The sequence below is a fragment of the Lepisma saccharinum genome, chromosome 2, assembly GCF_977018435.1.
Source record: "Lepisma saccharinum chromosome 2, izLepSacc3.1, whole genome shotgun sequence".
Lineage (NCBI taxonomy): Eukaryota > Metazoa > Arthropoda > Insecta > Zygentoma > Lepismatidae > Lepisma > Lepisma saccharinum.
In genome coordinates this window covers 15,444,300-15,470,476 of record NC_139230.1, presented here as the reverse complement: position 1 = coordinate 15,470,476, position 26,177 = coordinate 15,444,300, and the positions used below count along the sequence as shown (strand labels likewise).

Here is a 26,177-nt window from a genome sequence, read left to right as displayed (position 1 = left end):
GTTCTATAGCCATAGACCTAGCACTGCGTTCAGTTGAAAGATGGCTGACAACTAACAGAATCCCGGCCCTAGAGGTACAAGAGATAATCAGGCTATTGGAAGTTTGTCTAAAACACAATTACTTTCAGTTTGAAGATAAATTCTACAATCAATCTGAGGGCCATGCGATGGGCAATCCACTATCAGCTCCTTTAGCCAACATCGTCATGCACATGGCTGAAAAAGATACTCCACACTCCAGAACTACAATACATCCGATATGGAAGGTACGCGGACGACACAATAGTTGTATACAAAAAGACAGAAGAACTCAACCTCCTAGTGAACAAGCTAAACAGCATCCACCCCAGGCTCAACTTCACCGTAGAACATGAAAAACTTGGTAAAATCAACTTCCTGGACATCACCATCAGCTGTGCACTTAACAAATTCACAACCACCGTCTACAGAAAACCGGATGCAGGCAACCAGTACATACATGCTCTCTCTAGCCATCCCCCTAAGCAAAAAGCCAATGTGTGGCTAAACTTTTATCGAAGAGCCTTCTCCTACTGTGACAAAGAAGAGGATCTACGAGAGGAGATAGCCACAATCACAGAAATAGCCCTGAAACATGGCTACACTGAATCACAACTTTCCACTTGGTGCAGTAAAGTGGAAATACAGGTCAGACACCCTAACCTACCACAATCAACCCATCCACAAGCAGCCAAGCCACAATCAACCCCCAGCGACCAATATAAATGGTTTGCCTTCCCCTACCATCCCACCACTTCCAACCGCATAGCCAAAGCCCTTCTCCCATTTGGCATCAAGGTAGAGCAACAACCCAACTCCAAAATAAATGATAAACTGAACAAGTACAAACGATACTTCCTCTCCCCCCTTGACAACCCAGGTGTATACAATGCAGAGTGTGAATGCAAGGCACTTTACATTGGCAGGTCCATCAGATCTGTCAATGAAAGAATCCAACAGCACCTAGCAGATGCAAAAAAAGCCCAACCCACTACTGGTCTTGCGAAACATATCAAATACAATAGCCATAAAATTCAAAAGGTTCGAGTCAAACACACTGCCCACACGCTCATAGACACCAAAATCAAGGAAACGCACGCCATAATGCACTTCCCGCACGAACTAAACATCGATAGCGGGCAAGCGCACCACACTTAGATTCCACTACTGCAGCAGTTATCGCCAGGAAATAGCAGACGACGCACCAAGATGCACAGCGCACCTAACGGCAGCCAGAGAACTACGAACAAAAGACGCACGCCAAGCAACAGCGCAGCAAATTCCAACGAGGATGGTGGCAGTGGCCACTGAAATTACTAGAAAAAGAAGAAAAAACAGCTTCGCGGATAAAAGTGAGTACTAGTTTCTCCGTATTTATATACTACCGCGTCTCTCTTTTCCCAATTATGAATATGGCAGTAGTTCCCAAACATTTTCGTCCCATGGCACCCTTAGTGTTTCAAGATTCTTCTGCAGCACCCAAGTCTGTACACTTGCAATGCTCAGTTAGTGTGGTTATGTTGCATGTTATGTTAAAAAAAATACACATATTTCAAATTCAGAAACACTTTACATGTAAGAAGTACTAAATCCATGTGTAAATTTACAAGTGTCATTTCAGTGAAAATATTGGAACATTTCACGGTGCCTCTGTAAGCCAGCCACGGAACCCTGGGGAACCACAGACATATGGGAATTGTGATAAGCATAAGTGAAGGGAAACTTGAGCAGCCTTATGAGAAGTGTTACAAAGAAGATGGAGTATTTCCAGAGGAAAAACCAGAAGAAAAAAATCTTGCTAATTGCAGCTTGCAACTAGCTAATTAATATTAGCTAGTTGCAAGCTAATTAATACTACACTGAAACAATCAAGAGACAGATAGTGGCAATTTTTTCCAGTGACTAAAATGTATTTTGTCTTACCTATGTGCATACCTACCCAATAGCATAGTGGTAATGCAGTTGTCTCGTAATCTAGAGGTACCAAGTTTGATCCACAGTGGAAACGTATTGCACAGTGATTCAGACTCCCTTTTTAAATAGTAGGCACAGTTCCAATTTGCTTAGAGTGGACTTACAACAAACTTGTGTGTCTTTGTAGCAAAGGTAATCCTCCCTAACATTTTATGCCCAAAAACAGATCTTACCCAGACCATTAGATGAGGTAGAGCCTTGGCCACTGATAAATAATACACACACTGTTTATATCATACAAGACACTAAAACCATACATATCAACACTTTTCTCAAATACATTCTGTGTTCGGGGACTACTGGCTGATGACACGTTAGAGACAAACATACCACCCTGAGGATGGAGACAGAAGTAGTCTCTGAAACATAGGTGCAAATTGAAACTAACAACGGTGGTTAAAAGTTCAACATTAAACTTTTTTCTATGAATGTGCTTTTGAATTGATTGGATGTAGGTTACTATAGAATTTGTTCAGGATGTGATTTGTTAATAAACATAGTTCATTTATACCATGACGTTAACCATAACTGGGACATGACTACATATAGAATGGAAGAAAGGAATGGGAAGTGAAATTAAGTGCCCTTTCATAATTGGGAAAAGACACATGCGGTAGTATATAAATATGGAGAAACTAGTAATCACTTTTATCCGCAAAGGATGGTGGCAGTGGCCACTGAAATTAATCGAAAAAGAAAAACAGCTTTGCAGATAAAAGTGAGTACTAGTTTCTCCGTATTTAAGTGCCCTTGTTAAAGGTTCCATAGTAATGATTGCTTGGAGAGACTGATCTTTGCATAGAAATTTCATCCAACTCAAATGGTTTAGAATGAGCTACAGCACTTTTTTAAAGTTGCTGAACCCTTTTCCAAAACTCATCTTTACTGTCTCCAAAACACAAACAAGGGAAAGAAAACAACAGGCTGTGATTCAAATTCTAATTGATTCTAAACACTAGAACACAAGAATTTCAGTGAAAAATGCAGCCTCGAAGAGGATCAAACCCAAGTCTCTGGCATACTGTGCCATTGCTCTAACAACTGAGCTACCATGCTGGACTTACTCTGCCTGTTGCAGAATCACTATCGCCCTTTTACCCATGTGGAATCATCTGGGTGTGACAAATCTTCATGTAATGTAATTTATAAATCTGACAATCTGGATAAAACCTACAATTTAAGTTGAAGCTGGTAGAACATACCTCCATCGGAGATCAAGCCAAGGACAAGTTTATTACAAGGAGACAGTGTTGCCACTATGTCATCGGTGAGATATTTATAGCATAATATAGGGTTAAGTCACTACAAAGCTATTACAAATTAAAGAAAACAGCAAATGGCCCAGAAGGCATTCATTCCAAATGGATCTTTTGCAGATTTTTATCAGCAGAGTCTTTCAAAGTGAGGAACAAAGGCCAATGCCATGGCAAACCAAACACCTTAACTGACCAAGGACCAAGACTGTGTGTCAGATGGTCATCCCATCAAAATGAGAAACACAAAGAATCCACTTACTTGGACAAAACTTGTCGTCACCCCCAGTTTGTGTGGCTTCACAATGGTTGTCATATGCGCCAAAAGCAACAGGAACACCGGCATCCTGCAAGAATCACATAGAAAGTACTCTTTATAGGCTACCACCATTTTATACTGCAGTTGACATGAAATTTTGGTCAATACCAATACAAAATTTACCAATACTGATAACCGATATAAAATTACAAATTGTTCATTGACCTCCTTAATAAATGTATGTTACCACATGAAACCTGCTACTGCAATGCAAAAGAAGCATATTTACACATTTACTTAAAAAAATATGGAATGGAGATTATATGTTTACATAAATTTTAACAAGATAGCACAATGCTGTACTAAATTGAAAAATATTCAGATAGGTAAAATTACTGAATTTTACCCATACATGCCTATATCAGCAAATACCTAGTACCAATTAATCTGTCCCATCCCTAATGTAAACATGAAAAAAAGTTGTCCAAACAAATGGTTCCATTCCTCCATCAAATGTTTCAGATCTGTTTCCGGAGTGGCTGGGGGGGGGGGGGGTACCAGAGATTAATACTCCTGTGATTGCCCAAGTGATGTTTCACATTGTATCAACCGTTGCTACCCATTGACAAACATGAACAAACTAATCACCAGATCATCTTTCCACACCCAAACCAAACAACCACCCCCTGATATTTTTTTTATTTATTTGTTAGAACATTCCAAATACAGTGTTAGCCATTTTACATTGGAATGAATTTATAGAACATAAGGACAAACAATACGCTCATATTCCCACATTTCCTTCCATATGAAAGGTTTGGAATTCATGATGGATGCGGTAAATGCAGTTTAAAATTACTTACGTGAAATTTAGAAATTTCGAATTTCTACGTTGCACAATTTAATAGTTAAATCCTATTAATTTCGAAGATCCTCTGTCTTCATTCACATCATCTGGAGCGAAGATGGTACAGTGTCACTGCTTTGTTTGTTCCCGGGTGGTGGTACTTGCTTTTTCTCCCATTCGGCAGCACTGGCTACAAAAAACTGAAACACAACTCCACAAGCAGATACAATACAGCCATCTGCCGAGCAATAGAGAACTGTGCCCTCCTCCAAGTGAAAGGAATAAATTAATCAACACCAAGCCCCACCTACCCTGTGCATACAGCATACCCAGAACTCATAAACCAGGAATTCCTCAGAGAATCATAGTGGCCAGCTTCAATCAACCTAGTGTTCACCTGACAAAATGGCTCCTCTAGAAACTGACTAACTTACGTTACTGCCTAAAGAACAGCCTTGAAACAAAGAAATTTGTCACCTCCTTTGTCAAAGCCAACAACTGCAAACTAGCCAGCATAGACGTAGTGGATATGTACTCCTCCATTCCAATCAGCCTTGCACTTGACTCTACCAGAACATGGCTTCTCAGCAATGGCACACCCCCATTTGTAACAGATGAAATCTGCAACCTACTACAAGCCTGCCTCACCCACAACTATTTCCAGTTCGAAGACAGTTTCCTCCACCAGACAGGAGGCCTAGCGATGGCCAGAACTTTCTGCACCCCTATCCAACATTGTGCTACATGTGGCAGAGAAGTTAATACTCACCCACCCACAGTTTGCACATATAAGATACAGAAGATATGCCAATGACACCCTAGTCATTTTTAAACAGGAAGAGGACTTAAACCATCTCCTAACTGCCCTCAATGACATACATCATAACATAAATTTCACTGTTTAAAGGGAAGAAAATGGCCGCCTCAACTTTCTCAACCTAAGCATCCAATGACACCAAGATAAATTCATCACATCCATATACAGGAAACCAGGTTCGGGCACCCGGTACATCCATGCCAAATCCAAACACCAACCAAAACAGAAAGCTGCAGTATGGATGAACTTCTACAGAAGAGCCTTCACACACAGCTGCACAGAAGATGACCTCCAAGATGAAATAGCATGCGTAACCGAAATAGGACTAAACAATGGTTACACCGAATGCTAGCTATCCATGTGGTGTGCAAAAGCAGAAGCCCAGCTCAGACACCCATGAGACAGTGATAACCCAAACTAAAATCCCAAACCCAAATGGATCGCTTTTACATACCACCCCACCAAATCAGGCAAATTCGCCAAGGCCCTCAAACCCTTCAATATCCAACCGGCAGACAAACCCATATCCCAAATCGGAAGAGCACTACCCAACTTCAAGAGATACTACCTACCCAAACTTGCATCTCCTGGTGTCTACAAGGCCACATGCCAATGCCACAACACCATCCATTGTCCAAGAACGGATTAATGAACACGTAAAAGATGACAAAAAAGACACACCAAAATCAGGCCTTTCTCAACACCTCCACTCCACAAACCACACCATCGCCTCCAGGATGGCTCTGTCATAGAAAACACTGTCAAAGAAACCCATGCTATCATCCAACAGAAACCAGCACTGAACCTGAACAATGGAGAGGCACACCCGACTTGGCACCCCATCCTCAAAAAGATCCCTGACCAGAAAAAAAAAAATATGTGGTGCACATACTTGGCCCCCCTCCAGTTACGTAGGGAACAGGAACTGCACTGCACCGAGCAACATTACCCAGCCCCCCAACCACCACACGGCAGCACCACCTGACAACCAGGATACACACACCAGCGCTGCCAAAAGGGAGAAATTGCAACTACCGCTGCCCGGGAACAAACAAAGCAGTGACGTGGTACCATCTCCACTCCAGGTCATGTACCCTTAGTAAATGAAGACAGAGGATCTTCGAAATTAATAGGATTTAACTATTAAATTGAGCAATGCGGAAATTCGAAATTTCTAAATTTCACATAAGTAATTTTAAACAGAGTTTACCACATCCATCATGAATACAACATTTATTTTGATGAATTTGACACAAGCATCCTAGTAAAACTTCTTACAAGACTTGAGCTTGCTAAACTATCTGTCTAAAACACTAATTGCAGAGATTTGGAAAAAACTTCCATGTCAACATTCTTATCAAGCACAGCGGCAATGCAAAAGGGGGAAAAAATAAATTGGTTATGTGATGGTCAAAAAGGACATGGTTCAAGAAAGCACCAGAGCTAAAACAACAAGCATTGCAGATTGCATGCTGCTTGTAGTCCCTCAGAGAGTACATATATCTCTCCCCTGTCTTTCCAGCAGCATGTTGCCTACTTACCTGTGGTGGGCTAGATTCTGTAGGTACGGAGGACTTCTCCTGCACTTCGTCTTTCATGTCTTGCTGCTCCAAATCCTGACGTTGCTCCACGACATCCTGGAACTCTTCAACATCATGCAGGCATTCCTGCACACCCTGGCGTTTTGGCCTCCTCCTTCGAAGGCCACGCCCTGAAAAGATACATAAACAGGATCTTCAGTGTCAGAAGAATAAGTTTCTTAGCTTGGGGCGATAACATTGATATCTGATACCAAACTTGACTCTCCATCCCGACAAGCATTGTAAGAGTTCACACTATCCATGTTGCAGATGGGAATAGCTTTTGTCAGAATGAAGTGGGGGAGAAAAAGTAGGGTAAAGCCACTTAATTACAGAAAAAAAGAACACAAGTTTGACCTATTCATGCATATCACAGACACACAGTAAAGTAAAAAGCAAAAGCAATGCTTATTCCACCATTGTCTGTTCTTCATAAAGGACAAGGCTAGACCATTTCTGAACAAGACAGGATGAGACTACTGGCACATGCACCCTATCACTGCCATTGTAACAATAAAGTTGGAGTTGTGGTTACAAGCTCTATGAGTACCAATCTCAACCTGACTTTTAAATAGTGTGATCCTTCTTGAACAGATTGACATATAGTATTTTAAATGCAGTAAAGATTTGCTAGTAGGGCTGAGCCGATGCAGATGTGTCAAGATTTGCTAGTAGGGCTGAGCCAATGCAGATGTGTCAATATTGGTTGATATCAGTGGTATTGGTATTCAAAAGTATTGGTTGAAATTTATTTCCCAATACCTTTCTGGCATTTTCATCTTTCACGGGGTCAGAAAAAAGTGCAAGATGTTTTCACAGAGTCTAATTATGCTGATAATCATGCAAAACTTGGGAGTTTCCATTAATTCCTCCATTATTACCACCAAAGAATTGCAAGAAAGTGGTAAATACCAATAAATACTTATTGTAGTAGATTTCCATGCTGTGGTAGCTTAGTCGATAGGGCGTCTTGACTACCATGCAAGAGACCAGGATTTTTTCCACTTGTTCAAGTGGCTCTGGCACCCACCCAGCAATGAATAAAGTGGGTAACTGGAGGAAATTCTGGGGTGCAAAGCACAGGGGAGCACTTTACTTTTACTTTTGCAGTGGATTTCTAAAATGATAAAGAGTTCAAACCATGAGCTCTTCTCACAGTTATTAAATATAACCAGCAGATATGGCAGCATTGCAAGAACCGTGGTTCCATGTTCTAAGATGAAGATTTTCTTTGTTACTTTTAGCTTTATATCTCGCCTGCAATTTTCGCCCTCCTTCACCCTCAGTTGTCTTTTGGAGAATGAGGTCTGTCCCCACGAGGGTCGACGTCCAACAGTGACAACTTCTGTCCAGAACATTAATTACAGTATGTAAAGACATATCAGAGACTTCTAAAAATAGCAAAAATTTGCCAGCTAGCAGATTAAATGGAGAGGCCAGACAATAAAATGAACCTAATAGGTTAAAATAAATCTTCTGCCACTCCAACCTCATGAGAGAGGGTCATTAATCTAACACAGATTTTCACTGCATTTCCTTTTGCATGCAGGAATTCATGTTACTTTCCTGTTGCATTTTTCTTAATACATTATACACAGTGGGGACACTTATCCTCCCTATTTTTATGCACCAGCACTATGGACTCTTCATTCTATTCCTTGTCTACCAAGACAAAGTAAAGTAAACTGTCTGATTTTAAGATGTCACCTATATTTAAGGTTATGTTAGATGTTTCAACATGAGCCACCATTAATTATTAACCTTTTGAGTCCCAAGGCCATTTTCACATGTAACCTCCTTGGTCCCGAGCTGATTTTGAGCAAAATGCAGAGTTTCAATTAAATGAGTGTAGATTGGAGGCTAATTGCCCTAGAGAGATGAGTGATATACCGTTGTACGTGGAATGAACCAGAGATTTAGACGAAATTTATGCAAACTCTGCATATATGTGGCACAGGGGAGGGAGCTAACTCTCAAAATTCCAAAATTTCGGAAAAAAAGATGGGGTCCACCCCTCCCCCCAAGAAAAAAGTACATGACAGTGTCGACATGCACATGGAAATGATTGCTGACATGTAAGGAACACAAAAATATTTGCATTATTATCATATGACCAATGTAACTTGAGTTGTACCCTCAAAAGTCTGATTCAATCTTCAAAATGCAGCGGTACTTTGAAATGACTTTAGCTCAGAGACTATTTGCCCTGGAGATATGAACGATATACCATTGTACGCAGAATGAATCACAGATTCAGACTATATATAATTTATGCACATTTGGCGTACATATGGAAGGGGAAAGGGGGGAAATCCCCTGAAAAATACCTTTTTTTTAAAGAAAATGGGGTTTCTCTCCCCCCCGGAAAACAAGGATATGAAAAGTTCAAAAAATTCACATAGAAATTATCACTTTTCACACCACAAGAAAAACGTGTAGATGACAAAAAAGTCCTTGGAAGTCAATACTTCACTCAAAAAGTATCCTCGCGCTTGGGCATGAAACGACACACACTTACGCAAAACTTTCACAAACGAAAAGCTAGAACGCAGTGAAAAATGAGCGCCGATTTTTGCAGATGCTTGAAATTCTATTTTTAGACAATGCAGGGTAAAATGTGTTGCAACTTGTGGAACACTTGTGCTCAAAAACAAAGGTTTCCTTCAGCATGCCTCGAAATTCCATTCTCACGCTTGGGATGCTTGGGACCGCGAGGGTTACATTTGGGTATCTCGATCGAGACGCTTGGTACTAAAAAAGTTAAATCACATTTTGGTAAAAATTCGTATTTTTTAATAATAATTTTTAAATTTCTTGCCCACCCCAACTTTGTTTGTAAGTTGGATGGAGCAGTTCCAGTTAACTACCATACAAGTACACTTTAAAGTATTTATTTTTTTAATGATTCTGGTGATTCCTTCATGTTCCTCGTCAGTTTTTTCACACACAAACAGCATCTTTAAATTTTTCATTTAAAGTATAAAAGGTCACATGGTGGTGAAAAAAATACCTGCCATATTGTAATATTACATTACTGGAGGTGTCATCAAAGACCCAACAAAAGAAGTGTGAATAAACACCAACCTTTCTTCTTGCCACATTTCTTGGCTGCCTGCTTCTTCTGCTGGGGATTTGTCTTTTCACTTGTGCTGTTTGGTGGCAGCTGAGGTTCCATCACATTTCCACTGGTTCTACTGGTGAAGAAAACAGTGATAATTATAGAACAGCCACAATAATTTAGAAACTTAATTCCTAAACCCCTAAAAATAAATTATTTTCTTGGCCTATGTGCAAATTCCCACTCACTTTGGCAAAGTTAATTCCCAGACCAAAATATGGGTTGAGGGAAGAGTAGGAAAAGGCAGGCCAAGGAACACAACAGAGGACAGAATATAAAAAAATGGGATTAATGTGGGAAAACAAAGGAAATGAAGAGCATTGAGCTGAGGTCAACAGGAGTGGATGAGAGACAGAACAGAGTGCATTGATGCTTAGTAGCGTAAGGGGCTAACGAAGAATTCCCAGACTTGTCCATGTGATTAACATAAATTTCCACCCCAATATATGGTGCTTTAAAATGGTAATTACAAGTTTTTGGTGTTAATGCTGTGCTTTGCATTTCCAACTTTATCCAACAGTGTTCAAAATAAATGAACAAAACAAAACTACACGATCTTGAGTATAATATCTCTCATAAAAATGCTGCTTCGAGCTATTCTATTGCTATTACTATTCTCTGTGACGAAACCACAGACAGAAATGGAAGATGTGTTTTCGTGGTTCTTTTTAAGGTGTTCCTGGCAAAATTGACAAAACTGTATGTTGCGGGGATAAAAGCGTTGAACAATGCTAATGCAACTGAATGTTCACGGGCTACTTTGGACATACTGCAGAAATATGAAATTGTGTATAACATTGTGTGTATTGTTACTGATTCTGATTGGTACATGACAAAATGTGTGGATATTTTAAAAGTAATAATTTCAAAGGATTTGTTGCACATGCAGTGTTGGGCTCACAAGTTAAATATTGTTCAGAACTTCAGGCCTGCCAACTTGACTGAACTTAACGAGTTCATTGCCAAGACCAATTAACCTAACACCAGAAAAAGGAAACATTCCTACCTAGAGTTTCTGAGGAAGAATTGATTGATTGAGTTCGTGTTTTAAGTCCACTTTATGCACAGTAAGGCTAGTCGGGACTGGACCTACAGTTTAAAGTGAGATCCAAACCACTATGTGCCTCCACCGGGTATAGAACCCAGAACCCCTTGATTGCAAGGCAATGATGGTACCACCGTGCCATCGGGATGCCCTTCTGAGGAAGATATATCCAGATGGTGAGAAGGAAGCAAAGTTATTTCCATCTCCTGTGTTAACCAGGTGAAATTCGTGGTATGTTTCTGTGTGCTGTGTGTGTGAATATCAAACAGACATTGTGGAATTTTTTAGTTTCTGTCGTGAAAAGTCCTAGTGTGGAATACACCTTTATCAGGACTCTGATGTTGCCACAGAAATACAGTTCCTATTTTTTATTATTATTATTATTATTATTTTTGGGTGGTAGACATTGTGCTGTGCATTTCAAACTCATAACTACACTTGGAGGTGTCATCTTCCTCTAGCTTTTATTATTGGCAAGTATAATGTAAATTTCACCTCTGCTAAAAGCACTGTCATTCCAAAGAGAAAACTTGGAAAAAACCCATAAGTGCTATTTATCATGCTGTTTGTGTTCTTTTGTTGTTGTTGTCCTTAACAAGTATGTTGCTGGCACATCATGTAAGAAGTTTTTTACTGTCATATCACACAAATTTTGTTACCAATTTCTTACAACGGTGCACTTACCTTTTAAAGAACTTTGACTGCCTCTTTTTTTTCTGAGGAGCTGGAGGGACTTTCAGTCTCATTTTTCTTTGTAACGGAGTAACTCGAGCATCACTTCTGCTAACCACTGTTTCATTTTGGTCAGCATCGTCAGCATCTGAGTCTGGAAATAAAACAAGCATATATCAGTTAAGCATCTAGACAGTAATTTGAGGACCATGGTCTGCCAAGTGATCCACCAGCTGACTCAGGGTGGCCATTCTAGGGCCATGATAACTTTCAAGTATAATTCCCGGTTTCAAGGTGAACTTTCCTTAAACTCAAGGGTACAACCAGATGTTTCCTCTACTACGCATTACTGCCTCTCACCACCCACACACATACATACACACGAAAGTACCATGCGTTCATTTCGATCTTCAGCCGAGAGATCAGGAGAAGTGTGGCGGGCGGCGCTGACGGAGATGCCAACATTTGCAGCCTGTAATGCCCGCTTATTTTTATGGACATATGCAGACATTTATATAAATATTGCAAAATGAGCACTAACCTGTGTTATAAGAGTTGTTCAAAGTGATGTCCACCTACATTCACACGTTCCTGGCATCGTTTGATGAAATTTTGATACACACGCAAAACTTCTTCTTCCGTAATTCTTCCAAGTTCTGCCCTTATATTGTCTCTTAGTTCGTCAATGCTATGAGGGTTATTTTGGTAGACTGTATTTTTTAAGGTTCCCCACAAATAATAGTCACATATGGTAAGTTAATGTGTCTTCAAAAAATATAGGCCCTATTATTCTTTTTGCACTTACAGCACACCACACATCAATTTTTGCATCATGTAACGGAACTTCTTGTACTATTCGGGGATTTTCAGTGCTCCAGTATCTATTGTTCTGTGAACAAACATAACCACGCAAGTGAAACCATGCCTCATCTGAAAAAATTATTAACTGTGGATCAACAATACCATCTACAATATTCTGCAAAACCCAATTATAGAAATTTACTCTACTTACACTGTCAGGGGGTCGTAATTCTTGCACTATAGAAACTCTGTACGGTTTCAATTTTAGTAGTTTAGTGGCTGTATGTGCTGATGATTTTGACATGCCCATCTCCTGTGAAACACGGCATAGAGGTTTGTTTGGAGAACGTTCTAACGCTGCACCAATTTCATCGAGTTTTGCTTCGATTAGAATCAGTTGTTTTTGCTTAGGTGTTTTAAAATTTAACAATCAAGTTTCTCATAATTTAAGGACAAGCTGTCTAACCGTATCTCTATGTGGAGGTGAAATGCCTGGGAATTTCTGTACAAATTGCCTACACACGTCTCGACACGAGTCTGTTTTCATGTAAATGTCACACACAAAAATTATTTGTTCTACGAGGAGGGGGGGGGGGGGGCTGATAAGTTCTCGGCCTGACCCCCTTCTGCACATGTCATCCTGAAATTGCATTGCATTTGAACCATTGATCTCTTGGAAGTTTAAGTGCAAGCAGGGATGATCGTATCACTAACGGTTTTTCATTTACAGGCCATTGATTGGAGAATGGCGCAGCCAAATGCGGAATTTACCAAGGAGGAGTTGCGAGGTGTCTTGAAGTAGTTCTTCCTGTAACAGAAGTCGCCGAAGGAAATCCATGGTTGCATGCTAGACACATTGGGTGTACATTGCCCTTCACACTCCAATGTGAAGAAATGGTGCTAAAACTTTAAGCATGGTGATTTTTCCACAGAAGATGGTGAAAGGTGTGGGAGGCCAGTGTCAACTCTGGAAAAAGTGGATGAGGTTCATGACCTGATTTTGAGTAACAGACTAATTTGACTTCAAGCGACAGCTGAGACCTTGCACATATCCAAAAAATGTGTCTGGTCAATAATTCATGATCAGTTGGACATGCAAAAGCTTTCCATGAAATGGGTGCCCAAACGTTTGAACGCCGATGAGAAACGCAAACGTGTGGAATCTTCTCAGGTGATTTTGCGGTATTTTGTGAACTCTAGGGACAATTTTTTGAATCAGCTTGTTACCCAGAATGAAAGTTGGTTCCACTACTTTGATCCTCAAACCAAACAGCAATCATGTGAGTGGCACCACTCAGGATCTCCCAGGTCAAAGAAATTCAAAGCACAGAGGTCCGCAGGTCTGCTTGCCTCAATATTCTGGAATAAGGATGGTGTTTTCTTATCAGACTACCTTCCAAAGTGATAAACCATAACATCAGAATATTACTGAAGTCTTCTGGCTAAGTTAAAGGATGCTATTCAAGAAAAGCGCAGGGGAAAATTGAGAAAAAAATGTGTTGTTTCTGCAGGACAATGCTCCCGTTCACAAGGCTCTGGAAGAACAATGGATTTTCTGAAGGACCTAGGGTTTCAGTGCATTGACCACCCACCTTATTCACCACACCTTGCGCACTCTGATTATTATCTCTTCCCTAGACTGAAAAAGTCCTGAAAGGACAGAAATTTAGAAGTGATACCGAGTTTATAGCAGCTGCCGAACAGTTTTTTGCAGACCAGGAAAATCTTTTTTTTTGGGAGGGGTTAGAGAAGTTGGAGCAACCAAGTGCCATGTGTGTTGACCTTCGGGGAGAATATGTTGAATAGCCTTAAACTTTCATACCTGTAGCTAAGTCCTTCTGGGTTGGGCCGAGAACTTATCAGCAACCCCCCTTGTAACGTGAACCTTGCGGCTGGCATTCCAACCGTCTCGCTGACACAATACACATACACACTGCAATAACACAAACGAGTAATGGCAAGTAAAAAAGAATAACACACTTGCGCACAGAACGAAATTAACACACTCTTGGTTTACATCTGCTATAGTGGAACCACAAGCAAAAAAACCTGCGCAGAAGCACAGAAAAGATATGCAAAGTGCTTAGGAAAGCAGGAATTAAAACTTACAGGAAGGGAGGGAGAAGCATCTTAGGAATAGCGAGGAATGCTAACAAGAAAAAGGAAAACAGAGAAGAGGAAGAAGAAGGGATTATCTACGAAGTAAAATGTAAAGAATGTCAGAGTGTGTACATAGGAGAAACGAAAAAAAGGCTGAAAGAGAGGTTGAAACAACATAGGGATGATGTACGACTTAAGAGAGAGAGAAATGCAATATTTAAACACACGAGAGAAACAGGACATGACATAGAGTGGGATGAGGCTAAGCAGATAGGAAGGGAGAAGAGAATGCTAGTGAGAAAATGGAAGGAAGCCAAGGAAATAGAGAAGAAAGGCAAAGAAGACACAATGAACTGGAATGGGGGACTGAAGTTAAACAAAGAATGGAAGAAGATGTTGGAAAGAGTGGAAAGGACAAAAGAAAAAGAGGAGAGGAGAAGGAAGAAAAATGAAGGGAAAAGAGCGTGAGATTAAAAAGTCCAACCACATTCTATATGGAAGTAATTGTGTTTAGCCTTTTAGGTGAAAGTAAAGTTGGATAGTGAAAGTCATCTGCTAGAAAGTTCCAAACAACTTTCTAAATAGTCTGGAGGGAGTAATGTTTGTGTATATATATTACCCTTCTTGTTGTATGTGGTTACTTTTGTACTTGATACAGAGTCTGAAGAAGACCTTGCTAGAAGGTTGAAACGTTACGTTAGTTTATGTTTTTAATAAAATAAATTACTGCCTTGGTCAGCATATTTAGTTTTTCTTAAATACTGAGAGCAATAACCTGACTTGCATAACCTAACTATGAAATGCCTGCTAACAGTTCAGATTGTTGTTTTTTTTCAATTTCTCCAGTAAAACTGTTAAAGCCAGGAATCCGATTTCTTCAAAAATTTACAGGAGAAAGTACTTACGAAATTGAGTTTGTGTAATTTCAGAAGGTCGTAAAAGTGTTTTCCCCCATTCTTCAATGTATTTGGCCACTTATTCATGTATTTTTCTATAATAATGTCCGTCCAAGGCACGAAAGCTGTTGCTTGCATTTCCATCCATGTACTTGAACTGGATGTTGTGAGCATCTGATGACATAATCCCCGGTAAGTGTTTCCAAACAGTTTTTTTCACAATATTGCCCAACCTAACCTTACCGTGAATGGTTCTTGGGGCTATTCATGGATGGTTATACGATCCAGAATGGTTTTTGGGGTTATGCAGGAATGTTTTTTGCAGAAATGGTTTTTGGGGCTATTTGTGTATGGTCATACTATCCCGAATGGTTTTTGGGGCTATGCGGGAATGGTTTTCGGGGCTATGTGGAATTTTTTCTGTTAATAAGGTTGAAACGCTGCTTTGCCGTTTGAAACACAATGCTAGTCAAGATTTGGGTAAGACTTTACTATACCGGAGACGGATTTCTTCAAATTTACAGGAGAAAGTACTTACACAAATCATTTTCTGTAGCATTGTTGATGTTCGGGAATGTAGTTTTGATCCATTTTAATGCAAATATATGTGGTTTCCTACGAAAATCTATTTCAGACAGGCTATTGCTGCTGCTGGCATTTGCTTTCTGTACGAGAGCACAATACGTGCTATTACTGCTGCTACTATATGATGTGTCGAGGATGCGTCGTAAAGTTGTTGCCGGGTGTGGAAGATGCTGTGGAATTTGTAATTCCGATGTTGTCCGTATATATGCTAAATTGAACGAAAGGAGTGCTAATGGAACCTAACCTAACAGGCCTAACCTAACCTAGTACGCATACCTTGTCCCCGTGATGGTTCGTGGGGCTTTCATGAATTTTTGGGCCAATGTCAATGGATTTTGGGGCTCCACGTGGATAGTTTGTGGGAAATAAGGAACAACAGTAAGTACTCCTTAATGTAAGAAATATTTTGATAGAAATTCATTATTTCACCTCAAGAAATGTTTCGCAATGCAGAATAGTATGTAAGCAATGTAAAAAATTGTGAAATAAATAATTGATAAGTGTCTCCGGTATAGTAAAGTAGTACCAAGATTTGCCTGCCATTTTGCATGTTCAGGAAGCGAGAAAAGAACGAATGGTACTAGTTTACTATCCTTCGGACACATTTATTTATTTTTTACAGAAGAAACTACTTACCATAATAAGTTCCTGTAGCATTGTCGAACATTGGGAAGGTGTTTTGTGTGATGTGGGAATGTTTCATAGCTGAAATTCATGTTGTTTGTTGAAAATTAATTCTCCGACGGAGAATAGCGCCTTCGTACACCATCACGCGTCGTGATTGTGTTTTTTTCATGTTCATTGGGTATCCAGTGTTTCGAACTGTCTGTGTTTGCAACGAGAGTTAGAAGGATGGTGCGTCACTAGCCCCACGAACCATTGGCGCGTGGATAGGTTAGTTCTGTTAGGTTAGGAAACATAGTTAAAATTTGGTGTCGTGTTAGTATCAGGATCTAGAAATTGGAAATAATTGTGAACCATTGGTGCTAGCCCCACAAACCATTGGCACGTGGTTCGGTTAGTTTGGTTAGATTAGGCAAACATAGTTAAAATTTGGTGTCATGTTAGTATCAGGATCTAGAAATTGGAACTAATTGTGAACCATTGATGCTAGCCCCACGAACCATTGGCACGTGGTTAGGTTAGGCAAACATAGTTAAAATTTGGTGTCGTGGTAGTATCAGGAATATATATATTTGGTTGTGAAACAAAAAAATTCGCGAAAATCGACAGTTTCCATTCCAAAAACTAATGCCTTATTTTAGCTTATTTTGCAATTTCTAGATGTTTCCCACTAATTCCAGGATGGATAGCCCCAAAAACCATTCACGGATAGCGCCACAAAAGATTACAATTTTCTTCGTAAAACAATGCGAAATAAAATTTGAAAAAGAAATAGATCTGATGAACTTTGTTCACGGGCATTTCTTGGGTTCCGAAGGTCGAAACACTGCATAACAATTGAAAATCAAGAAAAGACAAGCCCGACGCATCATTATGTAGGAAGGTGTACTCGCCATATTGTGTCTCAGGCAAGCGAAAAGTCCTACCAGAAAGACGTACTGGTAATGTGAAAAATTGCAATTAATTTCATCAAAACAACGTTAATACACCTTCAGGAATGTTCCTCGAAGCAGATACGTAAAGTACGAATGTCAAAAATTAACGAAACGAAAAAATTAGAGGTGTCCGAAGGATAGCAAATTTTTACCAAACAATCTTTCCCAATGCAGAATAAGTAAGTAGGAATGTAAACAATTACAGAATAAACGAGTTACAGATGATTCCCGGCTTTAACAGTTTTACCAGTTCTGCTAGCAGGAAGACTAATTATCATACTAAAAAGTAAATAAGAACATTAGTAGAATGCTTTTAGGGAAAACATATATTGAACAAAATTAATTGCTGAAACTCTGCAGTGTGTGTTTAAAGGCCTGCACAAGACCTGGAGCAGACCCGTTCGCGAGACATCGCTCCTGAAATGCCATGCAACCTGCGCAACACCCTCGCTTGAGCAGCTTGTATGCCCACCTGCACAGATCGTTCCTGGCAGGCATTGTAGACCCGCCGGGTACCCGCAGTCTTACGATACCTAGTAGGTCTCAGTTCGTTCTTTCCATCAACTGCAGACCCCTCCCTCTGCATGACGTAGTTGCTTCGAGTAGAAACTGCACCTGGCCCACACCGTTCTGCAGTGTTGCCAACTGCAATAGATTTTCACTACTTAAAAAAGGGAACTCGAAGCTTCGTAAGATACATCACCAATGAAATGAGATTTACGAATGTTGATACCCCCCCCCCCCCACACACATGGAAATAGGTTTGCCGTGGCACAGGATCCATAAGTATATGTCGTAAACAACCAATATACGTATATATAGTGATATAGGACAGGACTGAAACATGTCACGTTCGACGCTGAGGTCGCGAGTCGAACAACACACTGTTCTACTGCGAACACCAGGGCCGTAGCCAGCCAGGGCCATTGCCGTTACCCTCGTTTGGGGGGTAGGGCCAAGTACTTGGATAAACGTGCCAACAAGAACAATCACAATAATAGTAATAAAGTAGCATGAAAGGCATTATAATCCTCATAAATCACGCAAAAAGGGGGTAGAAGTCGGTTCTCACGCGCATTTGTGTTGAAACAGAGGATTAGAAATATTTTTTTTCAACACGTCAATTTCACGTTAGCTAATAATGGAAAACAAGCACACAAACTGTTTTTGAAAGAAAGAAAGTGCATGATAAATGCATTCCGAATGTACAGACATATGGCATGTAAAATTTCCATCTACAATATTTTCTTTTCACATGGAGCGACGTATTACATAATCAATTCATCCAACTCGTAACAAACCAACATTAATAGCAAATAATATCACGGGCCGCCATAGCATTCTCTGTTTTAAAACTTTTCTCACTTAGATCGTTCGGCGCTCAGGGCCGACTCCCGCTACCCCTTTGCTACGGCATTGAACTTGATGAGACTGGATAATATTTTATAATATATTTCTACTTTCATAAAATTTGAAATCAAGGGGTTGCAATTACCCCTCCATTCCCCCTCTGCAGGTGCCCTTGGCCGTCTGGAAGGAAAATGCAAGAAAAATATGAAAATTAATTCCATCTTGAGTACCCTTTAGCCCTGCTACTCTTAAATTCTGCTAGTCTGTTTTTTCTTGTACTTTAATGTTTGACCCCCACCCTGACCCTTCCGCTAGACTTAATTTCCGTCCAAGGTTGTGAGCAATGCACCCTACCCCCTCTGGTTGCGCCACTGCGTGCCTGGTTAAGGCACCATGCAATGAAAAGCAATTAGTTTTCAGTGAGGAGATTTTTGTTTGCTCGATCATTCATTTAAATAAATGAAGCTGTAATACTGCGTGCATTTCCTGGCAATAAGATAAAAACTGCTTACGCTGAACTGAAATCGCTAAGTATATAAATTCTCCTTGGAGGAGAGAGCTCCTCCTAGGACCTCGTAGGATTTACGAGCTACGTAAGTAGGCAACACTGGCTGAAGCTGTCCACGTGGTGATGAAACACCTGGAGCGACACGCTGCCGGAGGGCTGTTTCCTTCCAGCAGGTTTTGCAGGTGCCCGGGTCTTGTTGAATGCCCAGTTACCTTGTAAGCGCAGAGCGCCTGGAAGACTAAGAACCCGGGTAAAGACGCAAGTCGACTCGTTGCCGTGGGCAGGCGAGCAGGTATACCTGTCCTCGCGGCAAGCGGGCAGTGGGTAGGTAAAATGCAGAATATGCTGGCCTCTGTGTGTGTTAACAGAAGTAAATCGAAATTGAACCATATTAAAACTTTATTCGTAGCATGATGAAATAGCAATAAAACAAAAGGAACTTGGGCCGCCATTTCATCATGCTACAAATGCAGTTTGTAGCAAATTGACAATATAGAGAAAGTCTCCAATTTTGTTAATTTTCGGTATACTAACTAATTTTGGCCTCCTAATCACGAATCTGTTGTAAAAAACCAGGAGTCACGTCTGAAAATTTGAAAAAAAAAAAGCAGATTGATTTATATATATATATATATATATATATATATATATATATATAAAAAAATCAAATAAGGTAAAAGGAAACACTCACCGGACAGTAGGAAAATTCAAAATTTTCGCTAATTTATAGCATCATCGGTGTGAGAAGAAACAGAAGACGGAACCGGAAGTTGGGGTCCTGCAGAGTTGCCAGGTCCCCATTGAAGAAGAAGCGGTGCGTAGAACGAAAAAAACACTGCTTCGTCACCAGGCTCGTCGTAAACTGTGAGTGTGTAGGATGAGTTGGGAGGGCGGGAGGGTGGGTGAGGGTTGGGCATTACTGGTTGGCCTTGTTCAGGCCAGGTGGAGTGGTTGCACTCATGGCCGATATATAGGCCCTCTCCCATCTTTTGCGAACAGAGGTGTTGGCTGGTTGGGGTAGGAGGTGGATGATCGCTACCCGGAAGCAGTCGTTGAAACTGATGTTGTGGTGGTTGGTGTGGACGGCGACAGTGAAGTCCAGGTTGTGGGTGGAGGAGCGGTGGTTATTGATGCGGAGGTTGAGGGCCCTTGATGTTTCCCCCAGGTAAAAATCACCACAGATGTTGCAGGTGAGGATGTAGATAAGGTTTGAGGCATGGCAGGTCCCTTTGGGATGGAGGGTAAATTTGCCAGTGGCCGTGTGCACCTGGAGGGTGTGAGAAGTGATGAGGATGGGACAGGTCTTGCACCTGGGTCGGTTGCATTTATGGGCAGGGGGGTGTTGGATGTGTGGTGAAGGAGTGTTGTGGACCAGGATATTTTGGAGGTTAGGGGGGGCGTTTGAAAACCACTCTGGGTTTGTCGGGAAATATGTTTTTGGTTTCGGGATCACTGTGGAGGATTGGGAGAAGAGAGTGCAGTGTGTGCCTGATTTTGTTGAGGTGGGGATGATATTGGGTGATGAGTGCAGGTGGGTTGGTGGCAGCAGGTTTCTTGGTGGTAGTGGTATGTGAGGCAGCTCGTGATATTTGCTTGGTGACCAGGATGGAGGGATATCCACGGTTAACCAGGGCCTGGTGTAGGCGGAGGTTATAATTCTGGCGGGAGGTGGGTCCATATATATATATATCCATTATATATATATATAGATATAGATAGATAGATAGATAGGTGTATATGCGTAGTTTTATGAATGAAAATGTAATCTCCTGTGATTGTTTCCAACCACACCGTTGTTTTACAAGAAAATGAGGTAACATAAGCCGGAGACACATTAAACTCATTTGTTTTCAAATAAAAATCATTGCTACTTACCTCATATGCATAGCGGAAGATTTTTCAAGCTGGGGCAAATTTTGACTCACGTTGTCTATCTTCAGCTGATATGCAGTATCGTCAGCTGATGTGCAGTGTTTACAAACATATGAACCGATAAATGCCGCACAAACTATTCCAAAAGGTTTTTAAGCGAAAATTGAGGGTAGACTCTACTTTACGTCCTTATCTGCATGGTGATTGCTTCTTTGCATTCGCGGTGCGCGATCGTGGTGCGACACCCGGCATCTCTTCGGGTAAGTACCTTTTTCTTTTTACACTTTCTGTTCACGATAGCCCCACTATCCATTCACGGGGTTGAGGTATGCCTACGAGGTTAGGTTAGGTTCCATTAGCACTCATTTCATCCCTAATATGTGCTTCATCTAAAAAATACCTCAGTATGTTCAATTGTGCATATCCGAACAACATCGGTTTTTCTCGATTTACTCCTTCAGGAAATTTTTGCTCACTTTGGGATTTACGTTGTTGAATTCCTTATAAAATAAGCTTTCCAACGATATATGACACATATTCTTTAGGAAAAGGACGTAAACTAGAGTCTTACCTTACATTGGGGGGAAAAAAAACCGCTCGCACGTCATCTTGTCAAACTTCCGCGTGGTTGCTACACTGTAAGGTGTTGCATAACCGAACGCACGGAACATTTGATTCATGTAGTCGACGGTAATGGCGGCATGAGCTATCGTACAACAGAGATACATGATTGACGAAAAATACCTTATTTACAGGCAAAATACATTGCACGATTCTAAAAAAAAAATTTTCCCGGCTTCAGAAAGTCCTCAAGAACGCAATTCCGTAAGTACTTTCTCGTCTTTTCTTGTGTAAACTTTAAGAAATCTGTCTCCGGCTTATACTATCGTTACCGAAAAGGATTTGTGATGTTCAATTTTAGTACTAACCCTATTTTTTCGATGAATTTAGGGGTGAAATGATAGCTAATGGAACCTAACCTAACCTCGTGTGAATGGTTCATGGGGCTACCCGTGGATGGTTTGTTGGGCTACCCGTGGATGGATTTTGGGGCTAACGAATAATGTTTCATCAAAATGTACAATTTCCAGAGGTGACCCCCGATTTCTTACAACAGATTCGTGATTAGGAGGCCAAAATTACTTAGTATACTGAAAATTAACAAAATTACACACTTTCTCTATATTGTCAATTCTTACCTGCAGTTTTAATATGGTTCGATTTCGATTTACTTCTGCTAACACATACTGCGGAGTTGTTCAATATATGCTTTTGTAGATAGGTTTGGTTTTCTTAGCTTTAAAATAAAGTCTGCATTCCACTAAGGTTCAGATTTACTTCTTGGTACTACAATTGCGGAGTACTATGTGTTAACAGAGATAATCGAACCATGAAAAAAAATGTCTGCATACCATGATCAAATCAGACTTTATCAATCGGAACGTTGGCCCAATGTTCTTCTTATAACTTAGCATAATCACTGTTGAAATTTTTACTATTAAAATTATACTTACTCTTGTGGGCATGTCTCGTCCTGGTGACCCAGACCTTTTTGAAGCTGACACTAATAAAATATACACACAACGTTTGTTTCAGGGCACGCAAAACTATAAGTTCTTACTTTCGCCAAGACACATGAAGTGTATTTTTTACTACTTCCCTGCATAAACAATTAGTAGCACCAAAATTTCAATTCTACATGCTAGTAAATGAATCATACTGTACCAGGAAGAAATTTATCTTCTAAATCTCGACTTGCGTTGAACATTTCAAGTCGGTTTCCACTCCGACGCAAAGTACACGATTGTCTTTCTACTTTGCGCCTCCTATTGGATTTTATCGACGAAAGTAAAACTGACACTTGCATTTTCGATGACAAGCCTTTCATGATTTTTTTTTTCTCTGCACGAACAAAAACCTCTATTTGGGACTTGTATCTTTGTGCGATGCTTTGGCTTCAACGTTCTTGATTGAATAACTGGTGCATGCTGGTACCGGAAATAACCTCACGCTTAGTGTTGCAAACCACATAATGAAAAAAAAACTGCTATCGAAACTGTGAAATACCAAATTATGCTAAATGCTAAGGCTCTGTGCTACGTTTAGTACATTTTACTTGGAGTTGGTATTTTTCATACGATTGCCAAGTTAACATCGCCCCCAGGAACGTTACCATAGCAACGAATAACATGTTATATTAACAAGATATGCAATAGTCCTATTTTTACTATTTTCGTATTTTGCGACAACATTATTAACAGTTTTATTTCTATAGACTAATGAGAAATTTTCGCCTCTTTTCATAGTGTGATAGAACATTTTGTATGGAGTTGCTATATTTGATACATGGGTAAGTGAGCACCACTTCCGGAAATGTTGCCATAGCAACGTCGGATACGTTAATAAACAAGCTATGTGAGCATAGGCGGAGTTCTGGAGGGGCCAGCCCCCCCCAACTTAAAAAAGACTAAAAAAATAACATGATTAAGTTCAGTTACTACATTTTTGTTCTTAAGCCCATATTATTTGGAAATAATGTTTGAATATTTACGTCGCTCGATTTTAGCACCCATAATGGCATTCAAAATACTTTTTCAGTAGCTGAACACTAGCCCCATTTCTTAAAAATTTTCTGGGGGCAAATTACACTTAATTTACCATTCAGGCAGACATTCAAGAAAAAAGGTGTAATATACAGGGTGCTTGGAAATTCCCCTTACAAACTCCTAGGGCTAGTAGAGGGGACTGAGTAGATAATACAGTGCTCAAAAAAAGTTTTGCATATTATGGGTGCATGCTGTTTGAGTCGCGATATCCCCAAGAGGTATACAATGCTCATTATGTGAGCAATGCCCGAGTCAGAAACTGACATAATGCCCCAAAGTGAGTTTGATATTCAGCAGATAGAGGGCACTAGTTGCCACATTATCCCTGAGCAGATTTGAAAGCAGCCCGATGGAAGGCATTGTCCGTGTCTTATCCGCACTTGTGAGTTGGAAACTGCACAGAAAGCGGGTCGAAAACGAACGGAAATATGCCTCGAGCAACCATTCCTGCTACGGACCGCATTAGAATTGTAACGCTGCTACAAGAGGGATATCGCCAAGTGGACGTTGCTGCCCGTGTGGGAGTGAGCCAAAGTGATGTCTCTCGAGTGTGGAAAAAGTTCAGGGAGACACAATCAGTGGCTGATCGACCACGGCAGGGCGGCCATGCAAAACAACACGCAGGGAAGATCGATATGTGGTGATTTCGGCACGTCGTAGACCCACTGCAACTGCTACCAGTTTGTGCCAGGATCTGCGAAGGGCCTCTGGAGCGAATGTTTCCAATCAAACAGTGCGGAATCGACTTTGTGAGGAAGGATTGACGTCAAGAAGACCCATACCCAAGGTTCCTCTGAAACCACACCATAAGAGAGACCGTGTAAAGTGGGCAACAATGTACAGCGAATGGAGTCAGGAACAGTGGGAGCACACACTCTTTACAGACGAGGTCACTATCAGTTTGCACCCGTTGAGCAAAAGCATAAGTATTTGGAGATCATCAGATGAGAGATTGAACAAGCCCTTCTTCCAGGAACGTCACCAGCAGCAGGGGGCTCCATCATGTTTTGGGGTGGAATCATGTTTGGTCGACATACGCCCCTAATTCATCTCCAGGGTCACATGACTAGTCTGATGTACAGAAACGCTATTCTCGAACCTGTGATAGCAAGTTTCTCTACAACTGTGGGGGATGGCTTCACGCTGGTGGATGATAACGCTCGACCACATCGAGCCAGAGTGGTTCAAGAGTTCCTTGATCTGCATGGCATTTGACGCATGGTGTGGCCAGCATATTATCCAGACATGAATTGTGTGGAGCAAGCATGGGGACACCTGAAGTGAGCAATTGTCAGCCGTGAAAATTTTCCTGTGAACAAGGTGCAATTGCGGGAGGCTACCATTCAAGAGTTGGACAGTCTTCCTCAGGAGAAGCTGAATGCTCTTATCCTTAGCATGCCCCGGCGTGTTCAAGCATGTCTTCGGGCTCGAGGTGGCTATACACGGTACTGAACTCCCATCTGTTGATCCCAGGCATGCCTGCGAGCCGTAAGTACATGGTATTGCCGTGCCTTTCTTTTTTGTTTCGCATCCCACATTTTCAATCTTGTGATTCTGGTGTCATTTTGTTTCTTCTGCATGGCTGCACTGTTTTCTATCTGTTTGTATGTCTCCCCTGTACTCTTGAATATGATTCCATGTATCTAGTACAATAAAATGATCACAAACCCTGAATATGCAACACTTTTTTTGAGCACTGTAATTAGAATAGGAACCCACGCTGCCATGCTACAACCATGACAATATGTCGGATGTGCCTGTGCCTGTGTTGGTATGCAACCAGGTAGGCAGTAAGATGACATCAGAAGATCAGCTGATGACCTAAAGTGTAATCATATATTACAACCATGTCAAATGAGGTGTTGCGTAAGGTACAGAATTGAATGACGTGTGACTCAATACATAATACAAACAAATATATTTCGTAACAATGCCAAGGGAACAAAAATGAAACTTGCTATTCATTGATCACAATAACACCTGTGTCGACAGTGGAACACAAGAATTTGTTTCTGTCTTCTGCACTCGATGTGTCGCATACGACACTGCTCAACTACAACAGTACCTTGATGTGATGACCACCAACATAATTGCACACATTGTACCGACGAATCATGTTCCGGTTCACTCGCTCCATCACACCTGGTGTCCCATCAATCTCTTGTAAAAGGTAAAAGGTAAAGTGTTCCCCTGTGCTTAGCACCACGCCATGAAGGTGTATAGGGGTGTGGGGGTAACGCCCCACACTTTCTTGATTCGATCGTGAGTGGAGGTGACGTGATCAGCATCATGCCCCTGGCTGCCTTTAACCCCCAGG

General features: G+C 40.9%; 1 protein-coding gene across 3 annotated transcripts in view; it reads right to left on the bottom strand.

The window, feature by feature from the left end:
* The window catches only part of LOC145983927 (uncharacterized), a 128,561-nt gene extending 105,346 nt beyond the window's left edge, over positions 1 to 23,215 (bottom strand). For 2 of the 3 annotated variants that reach the window (XM_083117091.1, XM_083117089.1), the window contains exons 1-5: positions 22,980 to 23,215; positions 11,596 to 11,737; positions 9,833 to 9,942; positions 6,710 to 6,879; positions 3,508 to 3,592 (exon numbers count right to left, since the gene is read on the bottom strand). In XM_083117091.1, coding sequence (XP_082973217.1) covers positions 3,508 to 3,592; positions 6,710 to 6,879; positions 9,833 to 9,942; positions 11,596 to 11,737; positions 22,980 to 23,142 — 670 coding nt within the window. In that variant the 5' untranslated portion in view covers positions 23,143 to 23,215. The remainder of the gene's footprint in view (positions 1 to 3,507; positions 3,593 to 6,709; positions 6,880 to 9,832; positions 9,943 to 11,595; positions 11,738 to 22,979) is intronic. The other variant, XM_083117090.1, reaches the window with a different exon arrangement.
* Positions 23,216 to 26,177: the final 2,962 nt, after the last annotated feature.